The sequence below is a fragment of the Oryza glaberrima genome, chromosome 1 (assembly GCF_000147395.1).
Source record: "Oryza glaberrima chromosome 1, OglaRS2, whole genome shotgun sequence".
NCBI lineage: Eukaryota > Viridiplantae > Streptophyta > Magnoliopsida > Poales > Poaceae > Oryza > Oryza glaberrima.
Window position 1 is genome coordinate 25,682,653 of NC_068326.1, and position 20,233 is coordinate 25,702,885.

Below are 20,233 nucleotides of genomic sequence, written 5' to 3' on the forward strand. Positions count from 1 at the left end.
CTGCTGCGGCTGCGGCTGCGTACTCAGTGGGGCACTGTTTGTGCCGGCTGCGCAGGCCCTAAACATGTAGTCTATCCTTGTTTTGTTTGCTGTGGATAAGCAGATCAACGGTGACTTTAACTAAATATAAAAAGGAGGTAGTACAATAGAAAACCAAACAGCTTGAGATTTCTGTTACTATCCACAAAAGGACCCCTTTTTTCCTAGCCAAACGTTTTCCGTGGGATGCAAACCTCGACTGTCAACCCTGCCTATCCTGTGGGCAAAACTACACGTGAAAAATGAACCAATTCAGGAAAGATTGGCTCATTTCGTGCTGTGATGAAACACACAAAAAAGGGTGGTTTATTGATGCCTTCTCTGCATGGTCACTCTCGCGAGCAAGTCCAACCGTCCGAGGGATGAGATTTACCCCACTGCCCCCAGCAAAAATTGGAGTAGAACTACTCCACTAAATGATACTCCGTTGGCTTCTCACTGAACACTCTCTCCCTAGCATTTTCAGCCTGCATACAATGGGCAATGAACCATGAGATATGTCAGTACAAGTCATGAAATGATTCATCTGCATTTGCTTGTTTTCATGTATGAATTGTATGTGAAGATGGGCTCAGATGAAGAACAAACCATCTTTTGCCAGTTGGTGAAAAATGTGATAGCAGATAGAAGGGTGATCTGTGATATTGAACCACAGACAATGCCCATCCAAAGTCCTTTTGCTCCCATATGTAGCACAAAGCCAAGAAGGATCGCCATTGGAATTCCGAGCAAATAGAATGAGCCGAGGTTGACGTACGCGCCCAAATGTTGCCATCCACAACCTCGAGCAATACCTGATGAAGAACAGATATTAGTAAACGCTGATGCACCTAGCCGTTAACAAATGTATCATAGCATATTTGTGATTGGGCGATGGTGGCAATTGCCTATCACTCGACAATAGTATGCAAATTAAATAAGTGGCGATTACATCATTTGTAAACATCAGAAGTTATTATAGATACCAATTAGATCAATGATTAAATATAAGTTTTAGAACGTGTTGGCAGTCATTTTCAGATGAAAGAAAATTGTAACCTGACATAACTCCTTGTAGACCATCAGTAACCACAGTGATGCAAACCAATGGAACCATCATCGCGACGAAAGAGATGACCTCCTCCTCACTGCTGTATGCACGACCCAGGAGGCGCCGTGATGCTAACAGAGTTCCACATACTATAAGTGCCTCTGTCACCGCAACTGACAGCACAACATAGACAGCTGAACGAGCTCCTTCAGGGTTCCCAGCACCCAGTTCGTTTGCTACTCGTGTGCTATTCATTAAAACATTGAATTTACAAAAGCTGTTACCAAACAGAAAATCTTTCTGAGGGAGTGAAAATAATGCATCTTCCATGTATTTCATACCTTCCACCAGCTCCAAGCCCATAAGGAATGGTAAAAAGTAAAGTTATACTTGTGAGACTGCCAAAAAAATGTGTAAAAAAATAAGGCAAAAGTGTTTATATAAGCATATTATACTACATAAAGGTGACCATTTCGTACCAAATTGAAAGCACTGAGGTTTGTAGCTCGGGGTTGGGTAAAAGTCCTGACATAAGAATAAGTAGCTCAAATGACCACCACTCAAGACTGAAAGAAGAGTAAATTTTCATTAGCTGACAACAAGACAGAAACATAAAAACGTTGAGGCATTACCAAGTAGATTATATATTAGTTACCAAATCATAAGTGCAGATGGCAATGCTAGACGTAAGAACCCATCCAATCCCTTGAAGGCCTCGATTGTTGGAGGTGTGCGTGTTTCCTTGCAAGAGCTTGACAGCAAGATATAAGCCACAAGCATGGCCACATTCAACCAGTATGATATGCTTATCGACAACGCAGCTCCAGTATACCCCAAGCCGGTCTTAAACACCATCAACCAGCACAGAGGGATGTGGAACACCAGGGTTGCAACGGATGCAACGAGCATGGGCATTATCAAGCTCTGGGACTGAAGGAACTTCGTGATAGGCTGAATCAACGCGTTTGCGAAAAGCCCTGGAATCAGCCAGACGATGTATCTCCCAGCTCCATGCGAGATCAAAGGATCTTGACCAATGAGTACCAGGATTTTGCCCATGAAAACCCATAGAAGTGATAGAGGAATGCACACCACCAGAAGAGTGAGTATGGCTCTGTAGGTGTGCACTCCCAGAGTATGGTATTGTTTTGCCCCATAAGCTTGGCCACAGAGAGTTTCCAGTGCACTTGCCATTCCAATCTGCATTCACAAATGATGTTAGCTATATCAGGTGAAATCAGAATCGTTTCTTTTCTCGCAACCAAAGAGAGGGGTAAACTAGAGTTGTACTGCGTCAGTAAATTTTCAGTTCAGATGCACAATACAATCAGCACTGCTTTATGACTTACAAAAATAATTGTACTTGACTAGTTTACCGACCAAAGTAAACTCAATTTAACGGGATCTCGATATCAGTTTCTTCTTTGCATGATGTGACTCAGCGACTAAACAAGTCGAAGAGACACTAATGACATGCGAGTAGCCTGGTCGTACCACAGTATTGTACTCTTATCCAATGCAAAGCGACGCTTGGACTAACAACCATTTCTACCCAAAAGACAACAAACTTTAAGCTGAGGCCAGCAGACATTTTGCACGATTATTCCTCAAAGATAACTCATCTTAGAGTCCTACTAATATACAATTCCTGCAGAGTGGCTGTCGCTAGCGAACCAGTTGGAATAAGTAAATACTTAGACCAATTGAGCCCCTACACCAATCGGAAATCAGGAGGAAGCCACTAGATCAGTATCACGTGTTCGACCGTAAAATACTCCGAAAATCACATGGCTTTCACGCTAGAAAGCTGCACCAGGGAAGCTGGACACTGACCGATGCTAAAAACAATGGGAAAAAGGAAACTCGTGAATCTCTTCCGTTTTCTTGGTTTCTTTTTTGTTCAAGATCATCCTGGAACAGTTAACTAACCAAGAACAAATTAAGCACAAATCTTGCATGCCCAAATAATCGAACTCATTTCTCCCAGAGGCTCCCAGTATCGCTCAATCCAACAGTGAGGACATGCAAGTATACATGCAGCCAGCGAAAGCAAGATAATACTAGTAGTAATATTTGCAAATTAAGGTAGCAATCAAAAATGAAAAGCTGGGGGGAGTAATTTGGGGGGTTGTACGGACGAGGAGGCTGAAGCCGGTGACGGAGGCGAGGGAGGTGGCGATGGCGGCGGAGGAGAGCGGGAGGACGCCGGGGAGGTGGCCGACCATCATGTTGGAGGACACCTGCACCGCGTAGTTCGTCAGGCTCACCGCCACCATCGGCAGCGCCAGGTACGCCAGCTTCCCGGCCTCGCTCCCCCACCTCCTCCTCCACCCAACCTCCTCACCCTCCTCCTCCCCCTCCTCCCGCCGCAGCAGCAGCGGCTGCTCCTCCCTCGCGGCCGCGGCCATCGCTTCCTCTCCCTCTCCGGCCGCGTGCGGCGGCGCGTGCTCGCGTGGGCCTTGGCGGCGGTGTCGCCGTTGTTGCGTGCGCGGGGGCGGAGCAGTGGAGGGAGGAGGGGGGTGTGCGGCCGTGCGCGCGCGCGCGGCCTCCAGTTATCGGGGCGAGTGTTTGTCTCGGGCCGCTGCCTCGGAAGGCGGTTGGGTCGTCGTGATTGCGACGGAAATTATATGGAAAGTGGAGAGAAAAAACGGCACTGAGTACTCCTCCGTCACTTAAAAAATAAATCTGAATATAACATAATATAGTATTATAAATTTAGATATACATATTATGTCTTATTTTAGATTTTTTTAGGACAAAAAAGTAGGCCGTTGTCTTGTCATGACTCGATCTTGAGGTCCATTTCGTCCACGTTCAGGCTTGGACTGAGATAGACTAATCGGTAAAAATGGCATGGATAGTCAACAGTTCAGTACAAAATGCGCCAACGAATGGACGAGATCAACGTATGGGTTTTGATACAAGGGTTTTACTAGCGGGGAAGCACCATCGATGAGCTGACCAGTGAAGTTAGGCTCTGTTCTCTCACTCCCCGGCACCAAAAACGAAGCCGCGTTTCAGTTGCGTAATTAATTAAGTTTTAGCTATTTTTTAAAAAAAATAGATTAATATGATTTTTTTAAACAACTTTTGTATAGAAACTTTTTTAAAAAAACACACCATTTAACAGTTTGAAAAACGTGCGCGCAGAAAACGAGAAGGAGGAGTTGGGAACTTGTACTACCGAACGGAGCTATGTACACAGCTTTTTTTTCACAAATGCTATTGTAGTTCTTCATTTTTAACATATAAATCCATTAAATATAAAGCAGTGGTATGTGATCCAACATGATAAAATTCTTGGCTCCATCACTGGGCTACAAGGTTTCAAATTTGTGCATTAAAAGTTGGAGCTTCATGAGAATTACGGATTATATGTTAAGTAGACAACATTACAAGATTATAGTATATATTCCTCCCTCCTTTCGAAATATAAAAAATTTTAGAATTCAAAATTTAACTCAAAATATAACAATTTATCACATACATTCTCTTTTTCAATCAATCATAACCTTCTACAATTTAAATTATCCACCTTTTTTTTTCTTCTCAATCAATTACAGCTCTCTTCTATTTAATTCTAAACATTTCCTTAATACTCTTATCTAAATCTAAAACTTCTTATATTTTGAGAAAGAAATAGTACCTTAAATGTAGTGTGCAGTGTGCTTATGTGATTATATCAAGGGAGGATTAGGGTTATAATAAGTACACAAATCTCAAAACAGTTATAGCCATTTAAAAGTGGCTAAGATTTACTAGCCTAAAATCAGACGACTGACAAATAAATCAAATGCAAACAAACACATGAGTTCAAAATGGAAAATTCTCTACAGAGAAGTGCTCGTGGAACCCATGCTTAAAGGACATCCGATCGTATCATCATCAATCTAGACAAACAAGTGAGTTCGTTTTGATGTGTCAATGGATTGGTGGACCCGTGGATGTCCACTACGGTAATGTTTGGTTGAGGGGATGGGATGGGATGGGATGGGACGAACCCACTTTTAGGGGTGTTTAGTTGAGGGGTGAGTGGGATGGGTTGGTCCCTGGAGAGGAATATTCCTCTCAGATTCGGGACCAACCGATCCGGGAAAATGTGGCGGACGAACTCGTCCCACCTGGGACGAGCGAACGGCGTGACGACGCCTTCCTACCGCGCTCGTGCTGCTTGCCCTCGGGAGCAGCAGCATACGGCTCATGCGACGGCAAAAGCGGCAGGCTCGGCGACGGCGACCACGCAGGGCTCGGCGACGACGACCGCGACGGCGGGGGCCTCGGCGACGACGACCGCGACGGCGGGGGCCTCGGCGACGGCGACGGCGGATCCAGTGGTGGGGAGGGCGGCGGCGGTGGATCCGGCGATGGGGAGGACTGCGGCGGCGGATTCGGCGACGGGGAGGAGCGGCGGCGGCATACGAGGAGGAGGTCGAGGGGCGGTGGCGGATCCGGCGATGGGGACTGTGGCGGCTTGCGAGGAGGAGCTCGCGAGGGAGGAGCGGCAGCGGCGTGCGAGGAGGAGGTCTAGGGGCGGCGGATTCGGCGATGGGGAGGAGCTGCGGCGGCTTGCGATGAGGAACTCGCGGGGGAGGAGCGGCGGCGGCGTGCGAGGAGGAAGTCGAGGGACGGCGGCGGATCCAGCGATGGGAAGGAGCGGCGGTGACTTTTCCTCTTTCTCTTGCTCGCGGCCGGATTTTCCTCTTGCTCGCCGCCGGCTTTTCCTCTTGCTCTTGCTCGCCGCCGACTCATCCTCTTGCTCTTCCTTCGGCGATGGGGAGGACTGTGGCGGCAGATCCGGCGATCGGTTGACGGTGATTGCAAACGGTGTCCATCCCTTCCCTCTCTCATCCCTTCAACCAAACAAAAAATTAGGATCGTCCCATCTTACAAACCAAACATGTGAGTGGAATCATCCCAACCCAAAAATCAGGGATGGTTCCATCCCATCCCACTTAGTCCCGAAACCAAACACTGCCTACAAGTACAAGAAGCTGGGCTGCTGCATGCACCACACATGTCAACCTGCTGCGTTTTCTTAGAATTGAGATGGCCTTATTTCATCCTTTCCGACTGAACCGATCCAGATGATCATCAAGTGGGACTGACATTTCAAGTTCCAAAATCTCCGTATTGTGTCACCGTAGTAGGATCTAAAATTAAATAGTACTTATCCCATAAATCACATTCTATTTAAATATCTATGTACAATAACTTTCTTAGTAGTAAGTAACTACTACAAAGTTGTATGGTAGTAGCAGGTACTCCCTATATCGTTTGACTTTTTTTCCTAATTAAGTTTAATTAAGTTTATAGTAAAATATATTAGTATTTTCAACACAAAACAAACATATTATCAAAATATATTCAATGTTAGATTTTAACTAGTTTAGTATTTTAGATGTTGCTAAATTTTTTCTACCACGAAATAGTTTAGGATGGATAAATTAAGATCGGATTAGCTCTATTTCACGAACAAAAATAGATAATGTAAGAAACCAACTTCCGCGCTCGATATCTTCTTGGATTTACTTGGATCTTTATTTGAATTCTAACCGAATTCAAATCGTTTCTTCGCACGTAATTTTAGAGCCCGAGGGAGTTGCGGATCCAAGCGAAGGTCAAGACCCGCAAGACTTTGAGCAAGACAAGTCTTCACTATTCTTTGAACATGTTGATCATTTGCTTTAATATCAAATAATAAATGGGCCATGTCCATTGCAAAAGCCCATATAGGCCTAAATATTATACCACACCATTTTCAGCCCGTCATGTTGTATTCATTTACATTAGTATCGGCTAAGCCCATACAGGGCCAACAATGAAACACAATAACAACCCATATAGCACAAAGGTTAAAGCACAATTAGCATCCAACACAACCCGATAAACATCCAATACAACACAAAACTTACAACCCAGTTAACAACCAAATCCAACCACATTCCAAATCCAGCCAAATTCGTCTACTAGTGGGAGGACAAGGTCGTTGTCCCTTCTTCTTCTCATTTACTTCTTGCATATCTTTTGCCATGAAACAGACATGCATGGCACGAAGATATGCATCCTTAGCTGACTAGTATGAATCAGTTTAACATATATGTGCAGCTACAATATACTTCGACAGAGGAAGCTAGCTTTAGCTAATGGAAATAGAGAACTTCAAAAAATTATGACTTACACTTTCTTAATTACTACTAAACTTCACTGTACAACAGAAGATAGATATCCTCGAAGTATCAGCTCTGCAAACATGCTGAAAGCAGTAATGAGTGTAAACTGATAATCTTGAATAGTGAAAATTTTAAGCATAATACGACTGCTGAGCAATAGTTTTTTCGTTAATGCATGATATGCCACATAATCATCTGAAAATCCAACCTGTCTATATTACTAATTGATACTTCAATACTACATCCAAATATCTCAAAATTTAATCTGTTGACATTGCTAAATGATAGTATGCACTCACATAATTCAATTTGCAACCACAGCTTAATTAATTTGCATCTAGTTCAATCCATACTTGTGGTAAAGATTATTGAACTTATAGATAGAAATCTAGAATTTCTCAAGATAAAACCCTATGTTCTGCTAGATCACCACAAGAGAAAATGTTAAATGATATCCCGACTGTACCATGATAAAAAAAGAAGATATGCCAAGTTTGGCATGGTTGCATAATCTACCAGTCTACTCAATGATACCAGCTCAGTTGTCTCAACTTAACAAACATATTTGAATTGAAAAATTATAACACTTCCAAAAGATGAACATTTTTTTGTGAAACAAGACAATGCCAGCTTTTGATTGCAATGTTTTTGAGAAATACTATTAGAGGCATAAGTATTGCTACACTGTCAAAAGAAGAGATTTTGTCAAACTTAATTAGAAAAAAAGTCAAACAACTTATAATATGAAACGGATGGAGTACTTAAGTTTGTAGTTTTGCCACAGCAAATAAGGTTTTTGTTTGGGAGTTTTTGACATCTGCATTTTCTTCTAAAATCTTTGACTCCCCGAATGTTTCATATTCTTGAGAAATATGTAGTTGTAGAATCCAAAATAATAAATTAGAAGACAAAAGCTAGAAATATAGTTTTTTTTTATATTCTTACAAGTTGTTTCTCATAATCTCGAGCTACGTAAACAAGGCCTCAATGGCTTTAATTAGGTAAGTTCGCACCATTTAACTCCTATCAATTATAGTTCTACTGTTTGCCAAGCACCACTAATTAAATGAGATAAAATTGATTCCAATATCAAAATTAAATCAATAATTTCACTTTTTTTACAGAACTCTTAAAAGAACTATTCAATTTCTAATTAAAGAACTCTTGAAAGAGTGTTTCTTCATCTGGCTGGCGGTGAAAGGGCGCTGCTTAACCGGGGATAATCTCGCCAAACGTGGATGGCCTCATGACCCACTTTGTGCCCTCTGCTCAATTGATATGGAAGACTGCCATCATCTCTTGGTGAAATGCCCTTACACAAACAGAGTTTGGTCCCTACTCAGAGATAGGATCAATGTTCACTTTGACATCCCCGGACTCGTTTTCAGACGCGCTACAGTAAAGCCTTTGATACGTTTTTCATGCTTGTTTGCTGGCTCGTGTGGAAGGAACGTAACGCGAGGGTTTTCGATCAGAAGTTCAATACGGCTGACCTCCTTTCAGCAGACATCAAGGAGGAGGTAGCACTGTGGAGAGCAGCAGGTATCTTCCAATTTTGTGAGTAGCCCTACAATTATCCCGTCTTTTTCTTTTGTTTCCTTCCCTCTTTTCCCCTTCCGGGTTTTTCCCGACTCGACAGTTTAATGCCGTGTACAAAATGTAAACTCTCCTTTTATCTTAATGAAATTTGGTCGGCTCCTTAGCTGACACGGAATAAAAGAAAAAAATAGCGAAAGGGAAGCAGGCATGGATCTGGCAAACATTCAGCTTACAGATCATCGCCAGCAAAAGGATTCACCATTTCAGCAGCATATGTTAGAGTCTACCTACTACATGCACATGACTAACCAATGCGCACTTCTGGTCGAAGTTCTAGTTTAGTGATGTCTAATGTGACCTTCATCACAACAGACAGTTCAAGTAACCTCCTAGGTTTCCATCTGATTTTACGGTCTATCCTAGAAGGCATCCAGATTGAAAAAAAAACCGGGGGGGGGGGGGGGGGGGGGGGGCGAGTTTTCCAACCCGGATTAGGGATGCAAGCTGGGCGGGCAAGCAGGCTTTTTTAGCCCGCTTATCTCACTTCTAGTTCATTTTTTCTTCTAAATTTTGTATTACTATGTGGAAAATACACTAACAAGCGGGTTTTTATGCGGGTAGCAGGACTAGCACTTCATTGATCAGGGTTGGGCTTGCTACCTTGGTTTGGGTGATTTTCAGGTGAACCAGATTGCTGTTGCTGCTGCTGCTCTTGTCCTGCGCCTGCACTGGTTTCAGGATGGAAATTGATGGGGAACTTGGTGACGCTGGGCTTGTCTGCCAATATGTTCCTCTGCACCCGGTCAATCAGCAGCTTCGCAGGAGGCTCCTCCCGAAGCTGCTCATCATCGTTGTCATTGTTCACATAGTAACCTACTCTGATGAACTCTTGACCCATGTAGGAACAAGTTAATAGCAGCACAATAACACCAATTATGTCTTCCTTACGGATCTTTGACGGGTCAGGAGGATCAGCCTGAAAACGGAAATGTGCATATCATTCTCATGATTCAGACATACATCCAAGATAGCAGCAAAAATGCAGCAGGTCCAGTGCAAAATGAGCACAGGTCTCTGCACAGCTGAGAAACTGAAATGCCATATCAGATTCAAGTTCAACACTAGTCTCTGAGTTCATGATGCAGATCTTGTACTCGGTTTGCCACTAAAATATACTTATTTACCTGGAGAACAAAACGGTATGTCCCAACATTCACAGGGCCAACAAGCACACTCTCAAGCAGCTGATCATAATTTTCATCCTCAGCCGATCCAACATATATAAGCTTCCACTCCAGATCTGAAAGAAAGTCACTTAGTACTACTTCATAGAACTAATCCACAAAAATGAACAATACTCGTGACTAATGCAGGAAGATAAATCAGCACTACTACATGTGTTTGGAGTTCTGTAGGATGAAAATACTTCAGAGTTCAGATGCGTGAGAACAGATGATAAGCGGCGCACATCAATGAAAGCATAATAAATCACTACAGGCACATAATAAATCACTACAGGCACCTCTCAACATCAAGATTAAATTACGAGTCATGACCAGGATAAAAAAAATGTAAGAGAGGATTTATTGCGTAGACTAAGGTGCAGAACAGATTCCTAAATAACACATGTATAGAAGAGACTTATTTTTTACTGGTACAAAACTGAACAAATATAATGGTGTTATCAGCTATTTATAGCCAGCATATTCATAGATAAGTCAATTTTCAGTGGAATATCATCCAGAATGTTTGCACATATCTCCGAATAAGCACTAGACAACAAAAAAAAGAGGAAAATAAAATATCTGAAAAAACGAAAGGTGGTAAATTACAGTAATATCATCCTTTTTCTCAATATGAAACAACCATGTTAAATTGGCAAGTTGTTTCAAAAGGGGGTAACGAAACTGATGGATGCTGATGTAACAACACCAAGCAGATGGAATATTTACAAGATAAATTGGAACAATGGTTACTAACCATATGTTGAGTCAAACTTAATCCCTGTTCCTGCACGAGATCCAGAAGATCCCCATAATCCAGTTTTCTTTGATGATGTAGCACTTCCATCTGGTATTGACTGAATCCTATCAGGTAAGGCAGTAACCAGATCACCACGGATTGCAAGTTCTTCTTTTGAAAGCCCTTTAACCTGGCATTGGCATAGAAAAATCTTTAGAACTAGTATTTTGTTTCAAGGAAAATCTTAGAGCAATACTAAATCAACCAAATTGAACAGTCCATTCGGGTTAAAGCCTTGCTGAAATAAAACTTGGACGTGCACCAGGAACACCTTGAATACATGTCTGAGTTCTTTAAACAAAAGATATGTATGAAGGTAATTGTCCAATATTGTTATGCCGAGGAAAGTTCTATAAAGTACAAGCACCTAGTCACCTACCGACTCAATAAACAACACAGCTCCTGTGCTATGCATTTGTTCCTTTTTTCCTTCTAACAAAATGCCATATAGATATCCTTCTTATAATGCATTGCCTACATCACATGGTACCAAAGAATCTAGAAGAATTTCCACAGGGTAAATTAGGAGTCATCAACAGTCAGCTTGAGTACTCAAACTTAAATGTCCCAAATGTTCAAGAGAAGAACTTAGGAATCAACTTTGTTCTAGTTCTACTTCTACATTAAGAGCTGTCGGATATATCTCAACCTCGCAAATCAAAACATAGATCCACGACCAGAGACATGCATTTTTCTTAATGCATTGCCATTACGAACTACGTAAAAGCATAGACAGCATGACATCCATTAAGAATGGTCAATTCAATTCCTACAAAATCCCTATGGAGTTCCTGCTCCAAACAGGGTCTGCACGACTGTGCACATTCACCAAATCAACAATACTTAATAGCATGGCCTACTTTGTAGAAGAACTGCCCTGAGAAAGCGCATAAAACTCCTAAATTAATTTACACACCCAAAGAATACATGTTTCCAGACAATGTAACCTGCATTGCAAATGTTCTAGTTGGATCTACTCCAAATCAATTATACTTCCCCACATTTTTTAAAAAAATACAACTTGTTGTTTCCATCAGAAAAAAATCGACTAGAGCTCAGCAAACATTTGAAAACAAAGCATAAGAATCACTCTCCTGGCACAGCAATCAGTTTGCGTTCAATCATCGATTAATGCCATATGCTAAATTTAGAAATCGTCACTCTTGTGATCATCCCAGAAAGCTACTAAGGTCACATCTCTGAAGCACAGTGCAAGCAGGAACAAGCTCCTCGCACCAACCACCTTGCATATCTATGTACCGACTAGCTATGCAGAGCAACAGAGGAGAGAGGACTAGAGAAGCATCAATAACCTTCTTCAGGGCGAGCCGCTGCAGCTTGGGCAGATCCTCCTCGAGGAGCTTGGCCTTCGTTCCGCGGATCTCCGCGTTCAGCGCGACCACCGTGGCGCGGTTCTTCTCCTGCTTCGCCGCCTCCGCTTTCTGCAGCGACACCCGAATACCCGATCAGATCAAGATCAGATCACACCCGCTGCGGGCCTGCGGCAGAATGCGAGAGAGAGAGAGGAAGGGAGGCAATCAGGCGGCAACAGTGCAATACCTCGAGGCATTCGTTGAGGTCAGCGTCGACCGAGGCGTAGAGGCGCGCGAAGGGGTCCTCGCCGGCGACGCCGGAGCCGTGGAGCTTCTCGGCGTCGTACCTGCCGTACTTCTGGCAGATGGCGTCCACCCGCGTCAGGATGTCGATCACGCTCATCTTCTTCTACTACTTCCCCGCCTCCGCTCCGCCGCCGTGGCTGGTGGGAGTGGTCGGTTGCGCTGACCGGACGGCGGTTGGGGAGGGCGGGGTGGGACGGCGGGGATGAGGTGCGGGGTGGTGATGGTGATCAAGCGATGGAGGAGGTTGGCAGGGCGGCCGGGCCGCCTGGGCGGGTGGCCGCACAGCTTGGCTCCGGCGGCGGCTTATCGTGGGCCGATTCGAGTAGTGGGCTGTATGGTTAATGGGCTGATGCAGTATGCTCTTTTTGGGGTGGAAAAAGTACACCGAAGGTCCCTCAACTTGTCTTAAGTTACAAAATCATCCCCTAACTGCAAAACCAGATATCCGGCGTCCCTTAACTAATTAAAACCGGTCACAATAGTTCCTTCCGTGTTTTTGGCCCCGGTTTTGTCCTGCGTGGCGGCTGAGTCAGCGTGGACCCACGTGGGTCCCCATATGTCAGGATGCCACATCAATCTATCTCCCTTCCTCCTCTCTCTCTCACTCTTCTCTTCTCCTCTTCTCTAGGCAAGCCGGCCGGCAGCTAGGGAGGAGGCCGCGGGGTAAGGCGGGAGAGGGGCTGGCTACGGCACGGCGGCGGAGAAGCTCACGCTCTTGGCGATGCCGCTGCTGTAGAGGAAGTCCAGCGGCGTCGGCGTGCTGTCGCCGCTGGCCCACCGCTGCGGCACTATTCTTCGCCGGTGCGTTCCCGTTCCTGGAGGCGGAGGCGGCGGCATCGCCGGTGACCTGCACCACGGCAGCGTCTGCATCATGTTGCGCTTGCGCGTCATGGAGATGGACACCTTGTCGCCGTGGTTCCTAGGCTCTCTGTTACGCGTCGACGCGCTCCTTCAGTAAGGCGGCGACGTGAGTGGCTAGGACGGGCTGGCCGCGGTGAGCGCGACCATGGTGGGCGGGCGGCGGGGCAAGGGCGCGGAGGCAGCGGCGAGGCAGCGGTACGAAAGAAGAGTGAGAGAGAGGGGAGGGGAAGAGAGAGGGTGCTGACATGGCATCCTGATACGTGGGTTGCACGTTAAATCAACTGTCACGTAGGATAAAACTGGTGTTAAAACCACCGAATGACCTAGAGTAAACGGTTTTTTGTAAGTTGGGGATGTCATATATCTGGTTTTGTGGTTGGGGATGATTTTGTAGCTCGATTTTCGGTGCACATTTTCCTTTTGGGGTAGTACTGAGGATGGGGAGTTGTGAAACAGGAATGCTAGCTCAATTTCTGTTCTGACCATGATTTTTTTTTTGACTGGTGTCCTGACCATGATTTAGTACAGCATTTCTTGTAGATGTATATTATTTTTTTAAATAACATGTATATGTAATTTAATATTTTTTTATACCTCTATTGTTGTAAAATATAGGCCTTGTTTAGTTCTAAACTTTTTCTTCAAACTTCCAATTTTTCCATCCCATTGAAACTTTTCTACACACATAAACTTCTAACTTTTCCGTCACATCGTTCAAATTTCAACCAAACTTACAATTTTGACATGAACTATAAACTATACACACTCATAGGTTCCTAAAAAAATTAGACTACAAAAGGTAAAATATGTTGAAATGAACGGCATATTTCCAAATGTATGCTCCATTCAGAACACTTGAACTGGAAAAGGTCATTTTGTAAAGGTAAGTGAAATCGTCTCCTTCTTATAGATGGCCCCAGCTTAATTACTAAACGAATTGTGAATAAAATGATCGTCCTTGTTCTGTTAAAAGTCTAGTTCGCATTGCAACGCGGAGTTACTAAACGATGCAGGAGAAACAAATTGTGAATAAAATGATCGTCCTTGTTCCTTTAAAAGTCCAGTTCGCATTGCAACGTGCAGTTACTAAACAATGCAGGAGAAACAATGTGCCAGTCTTATTAATTTTTCTAAGGCAGATCAGATGTCATACAACGAGACATGTGAATCTGTTGCGCTGTGGTTCATTTAAAAATCTCTCGGTGGTGGGTGTTCTTCAAAGTCCAATCCTTTGAAAGCTGTCGGAACATCACACTGGTCAAAATGTACAGAACAGCAAAGCACGAACAGCAAGCAGCGCGGCTATCTTCCCACCAACATGCTCTCTTGTTGCGCGACTGATATTAAACACAATTAAAAACGGGACATGATTCCAGGGGCAGAGCCAAGGTCAAGCGTGACGATCCATACGGTTGTGGTGTCAAACGACGGATTCGGTGCAACCGCAAAGCAGAGACTGTACCGGGTGCACACAAACTTGCGAGTTAGAACGCTTGACCTTCTCGTGTGGTAAAATGCTTATAATTCTCGCGTTCTCTGATAAAACAATTGTGCATAGCCATGCCCCTTCCCTAGCCCTTTTCTCTAGTCTAGACCGTACTGGAATGCCTTATCTGCGTGGGCGCGAGTTTGACAAGCGTTATGTGTTTGTCAACCGAGTAGAAACCGACACGTTTCGCGACTGGATTCGATCAGGGAGACGGTAAAGCTAACATAGCAGAGTTTTAGAATGGCTTTGTCTGAATCTCTAGAGAATGGAGGAGGATATCTGAAACTCGAACTCTACCCTTCCAGTTTCAGTGCAGAGCTAACATGGATCATTTGGCTCTGCTTAAGTCCAAAGTTGCAAAATAATTTCGCAGTATTTACACATGCGCGGTACTCCCGTCGACCTATCCGCGGAGAAGATCGAAACGCATTTGGCAAGAACAGTGGTGATTTCGTGAATGCGCCACACTGCCTCGTTTTTTTAGTGCAAGGAGGTGACGCTCCTCTCCAATTCTCCGGCCGCGTGCCGGTGGTGGAAAGCAAAATACTACTAGTATAGTATATACTCGTAGTCGTACCGTCGTATACTACAAAAGTAGTAGTACAAGAAGACGGAAGAATTGAATTGTGTGTGTTGACCGTGCCCGAAAAGTAAAACACAAGCGAGCGAGACAACGTCTCGCGTCTCTCCTCTAGTCAACAGCGAGGCTCTACACTACCATGAAAAAAACCAATACTTTTTTCGTAAGGCGGGGCACACACCGCACCCCGCGGCTCGGCCGGTCGAGTCGACTCGGAGACGAGATCGCGTAGCTGGTCTCACCTGCGCTGCCCCACCGGTGCCGGCTACCGCCAGAGAGAAAGAGAGAGAGAGATGGCTGTCTATGATGAGAGCGAGTGCGCGCGCCCGCTATAAAGCCCGCCCCCCGCTGCAGCATAGTCTGAGCCCTCAGCCTGCCCAGCTGCCACGCTGCATCGCACGCACGCCGCTCCAAGCAGATACGCGCCTGCAGGCCGCAGCTGCAGCAGCAGCCACGCGACACGCTCCTCCACTCCTCTCCCGTGCGTCGTGGCAGGGAGAGAGAGCCGGAGGGTGAGTGAGTGAGAGAACGGTCGGCTCGCTCTACCCCGCGCGCCCGCGTCGCGTGCTTGGATTGGTACGAGGCCGGCGGGATGGGGAGGGCGCCGTGCTGCGACAAGGCAAGCGTGAAGAGGGGGCCGTGGTCGCCGGAGGAGGACGAGCTGCTGCGGAGCTACGTCCGCAGCCACGGCACCGGTGGCAACTGGATCGCGCTCCCGCAGAAAGCAGGTGCGTACGTACCCCCGGTTTATCGTTCTCGTTTTTGGCTAGCCGGCCGGCTTGGTGACTGAGAGAGGTCGTGACCGATCGTGGCAGGGCTGAACCGGTGCGGGAAGAGCTGCAGGCTGCGGTGGCTCAACTACCTCCGCCCGGACATCAAGCACGGCGGCTACACCGACCAGGAGGACCGGATCATCTGTTCCCTCTACAACTCCATCGGAAGCAGGTATTGCTACAGATCTGCACGATATGTGTCAATTATCAGAGCTAGAGTTTAGGCTAGTCTGCAGGGTGGTGTGTAACAGCTATAGCCTACAAATCGCAGGTGGTCCATCATCGCGTCGAAGCTGCCCGGCCGGACGGACAACGACGTCAAGAATTACTGGAATACCAAGCTCAAGAAGAAGGCCATGGCCATGCATCATCATCATCAGCCGCCGCCGCCGCAGCAGCAACACTACCACCACCACCACCACCACCGTGTCGCCGGCGGTGGCGCGCGCGTCACGCTCGTGTCGCCTCCGCCCGCCCCGCAGAGCCAATGCGCGTCCATGCAGCCGTCGCCGGCGTCCGCCTCCTCGTCCGGCGGCGACGCGTGCAGCTTCGGCGCCGCCGCCATGTACTCCCCCTCCCCGTCGACCCAGCAGGCGCCACAGGCGGCGACGCTCGCGGTCGCGGGGTACACCTCCGTGGCGACGGCAGCGGCGGCGGCGGCGGTGGCGGCGCAGCGCTCGCCGCTCGACGAGCTGATCTGCCAGGTGCCACCACCTCCCACTACTACCGCCGCCGACTGCTGGGCCAGCGGCGTGACCCTCGACGACGTGTTCTTGCCCGAGCTCGTCGGAGCCGGCGAGTTCCCCAACGGCGACCTCTTCGGCGGGTTCGGCCCGCTGCTCCAGGACAGGTCGTCCATGGAGCTCTCCGCGTGCTACTTCCCCAACGCCGCGGCGGCGGAGATGTGGCCGGCGGCCACGGACATCGTCAAGCCGGCCGGGCTGTGCCACAGCCTGACATGACAAGTCAGACACTAATGATCCATCCATCCAACGAGAGTGCTCGAGTGATCCATGACGACTAGTCTCAAGTTGTTGCGTGGCTAGCTTCTTCTTGATTGATTACCTGATCATCTTTTTCTCCCCCTTCTTCCCGACGAGATTATTACATGTACATTATCCTATCTGTACTACGGCTGTTCCACAGACAGGTTAATTAGATGTTGATTGCCAATTAGCAACTGTTCTGTTCTTCCGCCTACCAGCCAGTAGTCCAATTACTGTAAAATTTTCAGCAAGCGTGTGACTATTTTCCTTCCATGCGACAAGGACAGGCTTTCTTTCACTGATCGTTCAAACTAATGCAGTAGTATACTTGTACTACATAGTCTTAACTAGCCAATTACTAGACGTAGAAGAAGATGATCACACGCACCAGTTACTGTCTGTGACTTGTGAATTCGTGAGACCCTCACAATTAATGGAGATAAAATGCATGCATGCATATATCCATCAACTCTGATGAAAATGTTGATTTGGCTAGCTGTCTAGCTAGCACTAGCCTATCTATCCGAAGATAATATCGAAACGGCCGGCGAGAAGCGCATGATGTGTACTGTGCTGCCGCACGTGTCCGGGCCGGGCGCTTTCTGTTTCGTCCCCCGTCGAGCGTGATGAATGGCGATGACGACGGCGACGACGCCGCGGTGGTTGGGCGAGAGCGCGCGCGCGCGACATGGACATGGACCAGCCGCTCGCACGCACGCGCGCGACCCGTTCCAAGAGGTAGCCGATCGAGCAGCAAGGGAGACGGGAGCCGTGTGGATGCAGGCGGCTAGCCTAGCTAGGAGTGGATGGATGATTAGATTCTGTGTCTTGCTAGCTGCACTAGCTAGCTTGCACCGGATCACTGATTAGATAATTAATCCCTCGATCTTATTCCATGGGTGCTCCTCTAGCTTGGAGCACATGGGGGATGATACTGGGATTAGCGATAGATCATCAGCTAGCTAATTAGCCACATTTAGCCATTGCTAGCTGCTTTGCCTGCTACCGCTGCTAATTACCAGAACGGGATGGGTGTTTCGGCACCTGTCCTAGCTAGATAGCTGCAACCAGTAAATCACATAAAGACGACAGAGGTTATAGTCATCAAGCAAGCAAGAAAAGCCGATCATGGCCGTGTCAACATCATCATTGCGGTTTCGGGGAAGCTTCTTCATTCCCTGTCATATACACATATGCATGAACTCTTTGTGTTAATTAACCAGCAGTTAGTAATCACGACTTAGCAAGGACCATTTCAACTCGCTCGCGCGTCAAAAGAGATTCAACACCGTGCATGCCTGCGAGATCTCTGCACCGATCTGATGAAGCATATATGTGTTTCCTTTTCGCTCATGGTCACACAAGAAACCGCACATAACTTTCGTCGCATAACATTGTAGAATCGTGGCATCCCTAGTGACAAAAGCCAATCATCTTCACGATATAGTAGTATATAATACGAGCACTGTGCTCATATACTAGTGTAGCCACTTAGAGCAAGTTTAATAGTGTAGCCCACTATTAGCTCCAATTCATCTGACCAATCTAATAGCTCGTTCATACAATAGTTACATACTACACTATTAATATCTGGTCCCACCTATCATAAATACACTACGTCTTAGAGACCATACTACAGCTGGCTACAAATAGGTAGCCCGCTACTCTTCTCTCTACTCATTTATCTTCTAAAATATATTTACAGCTGACTTATAACCTGCTATTGTACATGCTCTTACTAGTTTATTTTACGCATCGCATTGGAACTTGGAAGCTATGCGATCGATATGGATGGACCAAATATATTTTTTCTCTCTTGGATTCTGCGGTCTGTGCGTGTCAAAGTGCATCACCGGTTGGTCTGCAATGCAGACGACGCTGCTGACATCGCGTTGAAGGGAAGGTTCGAACTGGCTCGGTCTTTTTGCGAGGAGGTCCAGTGTTACAATATTTAACCGATTAACCATCACACCACCACCACACACACTTGGTCCAGGTCTTTCTTTCTCATCGATCGGCATGGCAAAAGTTGGCATTGTCACATCTCACGTCACAAGAAAACCGATATGGCCAAAAACACCACACACATTAATAGTAGTACTGGTACTACGCTTCGATCGATATATCATACTCCATCCGTTTCTAAATATTTAACATTGTTAATTTTTAGCACATGTTTAACCGTTTATCTTATTTAAAAATTTTTGTGAAATATATAAAACTATATATATACATATAAGTATATTTAACATTTAATAATAAATCAAATGATAGGAAAAGAATTAATAATTACTTAATTTTTTAATAAGATGAACAGTCAAAAATATTTTAAAAAGTCAATAGCGTTAAATATTTAGAAACGGAGTGAGTATATATTTAAGTAATTGGAGTAAGAAGGATTAAAGAACACTACTCTAGAACAGAAGGTCGGTGAGCACTTTTGGGATTGCAAAGGGAGTAAGGATGATATACAGTGCTTTCTTTTTTTCTTGTGGCCGGAATGGGAGTAGAAGGAGTACGTTTTTCACTGATGACTACTTGTAGGGCTAGTGTAATGGTAGGGAACGTCAAGTTTCTGGTGGTTTTTGGTTTTGACAAGGCAATCCCGCTGCGGGGTGTGCTGAAACAGGGAGCTAGGATTGGACTCTTTTGGTGATCATCTGATAGCCGCAGACGTTCAGATCGAGTCAAAGATGCAGATTGCGATGTGCAGTTGGCAACGTGCACAGTGTGGGAGGCAAGCCGAAGCGTCGCTGCTGCTCATCGTCGTCAGGTTGATAACCCCCTCCGTTTCAGTTTCGAAATGTTAGGTGGCTGTCTGGTTCTTAACTAACTCACTTTAGATAAGTATGACTTACCATATTTTCTAAGGCCTATAAATTGTAAGTCATGCTTGTGACAAAATCAGATAATGAATTAAGTCTATAACATGCAAGGCAAAATGCAAAGATAAATATGGCAAGTCACAAATAATAAGCCATAGTTTTTTTTAAGGATATGTTCTATACTCCCAACTTATACTCCCTCGTTTTCCACATTTACGCTTCCTGAACGGTTAAACGATTCGTTTTTTTTTCAAAGAGAAATTCTTTAAAAGAATTTTTTTAAAAAAAATCATATTAATC

The 20,233-nt window shown here is 45.6% G+C and overlaps 3 protein-coding genes and 1 pseudogene across 4 annotated transcripts; 2 read left to right on the plus strand and 2 right to left on the minus strand.

Moving 5' to 3' along the window:
• Nucleotides 1-98: 98 nt before the first annotated feature.
• LOC127773037 (protein DETOXIFICATION 12-like) lies at nucleotides 99-3,644 on the minus strand. Its single transcript, XM_052299050.1, has 7 exons — nucleotides 3,208-3,644; nucleotides 1,725-2,269; nucleotides 1,549-1,635; nucleotides 1,411-1,467; nucleotides 1,078-1,316; nucleotides 628-833; nucleotides 99-506 (listed from the first exon to the last, which is right to left on the minus strand). Exons 1-7 carry the CDS (start codon nucleotides 3,475-3,477, stop codon nucleotides 444-446), a joined length of 1,467 nt encoding a protein of 488 aa, XP_052155010.1. The 5' UTR covers nucleotides 3,478-3,644; the 3' UTR covers nucleotides 99-443.
• A 1,522-nt stretch (nucleotides 3,645-5,166) lies between these two features.
• On the plus strand, nucleotides 5,167-6,011 carry LOC127766847 (uncharacterized; annotated as a pseudogene).
• Nucleotides 6,012-6,921: 910 nt separating this feature from the next.
• LOC127760413 (uncharacterized) lies at nucleotides 6,922-12,627 on the minus strand. 2 transcript variants are annotated; one of them, XM_052284665.1, is made up of 6 exons: nucleotides 12,361-12,627; nucleotides 12,114-12,242; nucleotides 10,759-10,930; nucleotides 9,963-10,078; nucleotides 9,439-9,754; nucleotides 6,922-7,311 (listed from the first exon to the last, which is right to left on the minus strand). In XM_052284665.1, the coding sequence occupies exons 1-6, from the start codon at nucleotides 12,514-12,516 to the stop codon at nucleotides 7,271-7,273; spliced, it is 930 nt and encodes a 309-aa protein (XP_052140625.1). In that variant the 5' UTR covers nucleotides 12,517-12,627; the 3' UTR covers nucleotides 6,922-7,270. The 2 variants fall into 2 exon arrangements, with proteins under 2 accessions (XP_052140625.1, XP_052140626.1); XM_052284666.1 differs by having other exon boundaries at nucleotides 6,922-7,322.
• Nucleotides 12,628-15,723: 3,096 nt separating this feature from the next.
• LOC127765461 (transcription factor MYB4-like) lies at nucleotides 15,724-17,308 on the plus strand. Its single transcript, XM_052290376.1, has 3 exons — nucleotides 15,724-16,077; nucleotides 16,165-16,294; nucleotides 16,394-17,308. The coding sequence occupies exons 1-3, from the start codon at nucleotides 15,942-15,944 to the stop codon at nucleotides 17,082-17,084; spliced, it is 957 nt and encodes a 318-aa protein (XP_052146336.1). The 5' UTR covers nucleotides 15,724-15,941; the 3' UTR covers nucleotides 17,085-17,308.
• The last annotated feature ends 2,925 nt before the right edge of the window (nucleotides 17,309-20,233 follow it).

What these genes read in the sequence shown, in the direction of transcription:
- LOC127773037 (XM_052299050.1), bottom strand. Translation starts at nt 3,477, where the DNA reads ATGGCCGCGGCCGCGAGGGAGGAGCAGCCGCTGCTGCTGCGGCGGGAG. An exon ending in TCACCGGCTTCAGCCTCCTC is followed by an intron (nt 2,270 to 3,207) that starts GTCCGTACAACC and finishes TTGTGAATGCAG; the next exon opens with ATTGGAATGGCAAGTGCACT. An exon ending in TCACCAACTGGCAAAAGATG is followed by an intron (nt 507 to 627) that starts GTTTGTTCTTCA and finishes CATTGTATGCAG; the next exon opens with GCTGAAAATGCTAGGGAGAG.
- LOC127760413 (XM_052284665.1), bottom strand. Translation starts at nt 12,516, where the DNA reads ATGAGCGTGATCGACATCCTGACGCGGGTGGACGCCATCTGCCAGAAG. An exon ending in AGCGGCTCGCCCTGAAGAAG is followed by an intron (nt 10,931 to 12,113) that starts GTTATTGATGCT and finishes TGCCAATGCCAG; the next exon opens with GTTAAAGGGCTTTCAAAAGA. An exon ending in CATACCGTTTTGTTCTCCAG is followed by an intron (nt 9,755 to 9,962) that starts GTAAATAAGTAT and finishes TTCCGTTTTCAG; the next exon opens with GCTGATCCTCCTGACCCGTC.
- LOC127765461 (XM_052290376.1), top strand. Translation starts at nt 15,942, where the DNA reads ATGGGGAGGGCGCCGTGCTGCGACAAGGCAAGCGTGAAGAGGGGGCCG. An exon ending in CGCGCTCCCGCAGAAAGCAG is followed by an intron (nt 16,078 to 16,164) that starts GTGCGTACGTAC and finishes CGATCGTGGCAG; the next exon opens with GGCTGAACCGGTGCGGGAAG. An exon ending in TACAACTCCATCGGAAGCAG is followed by an intron (nt 16,295 to 16,393) that starts GTATTGCTACAG and finishes TACAAATCGCAG; the next exon opens with GTGGTCCATCATCGCGTCGA.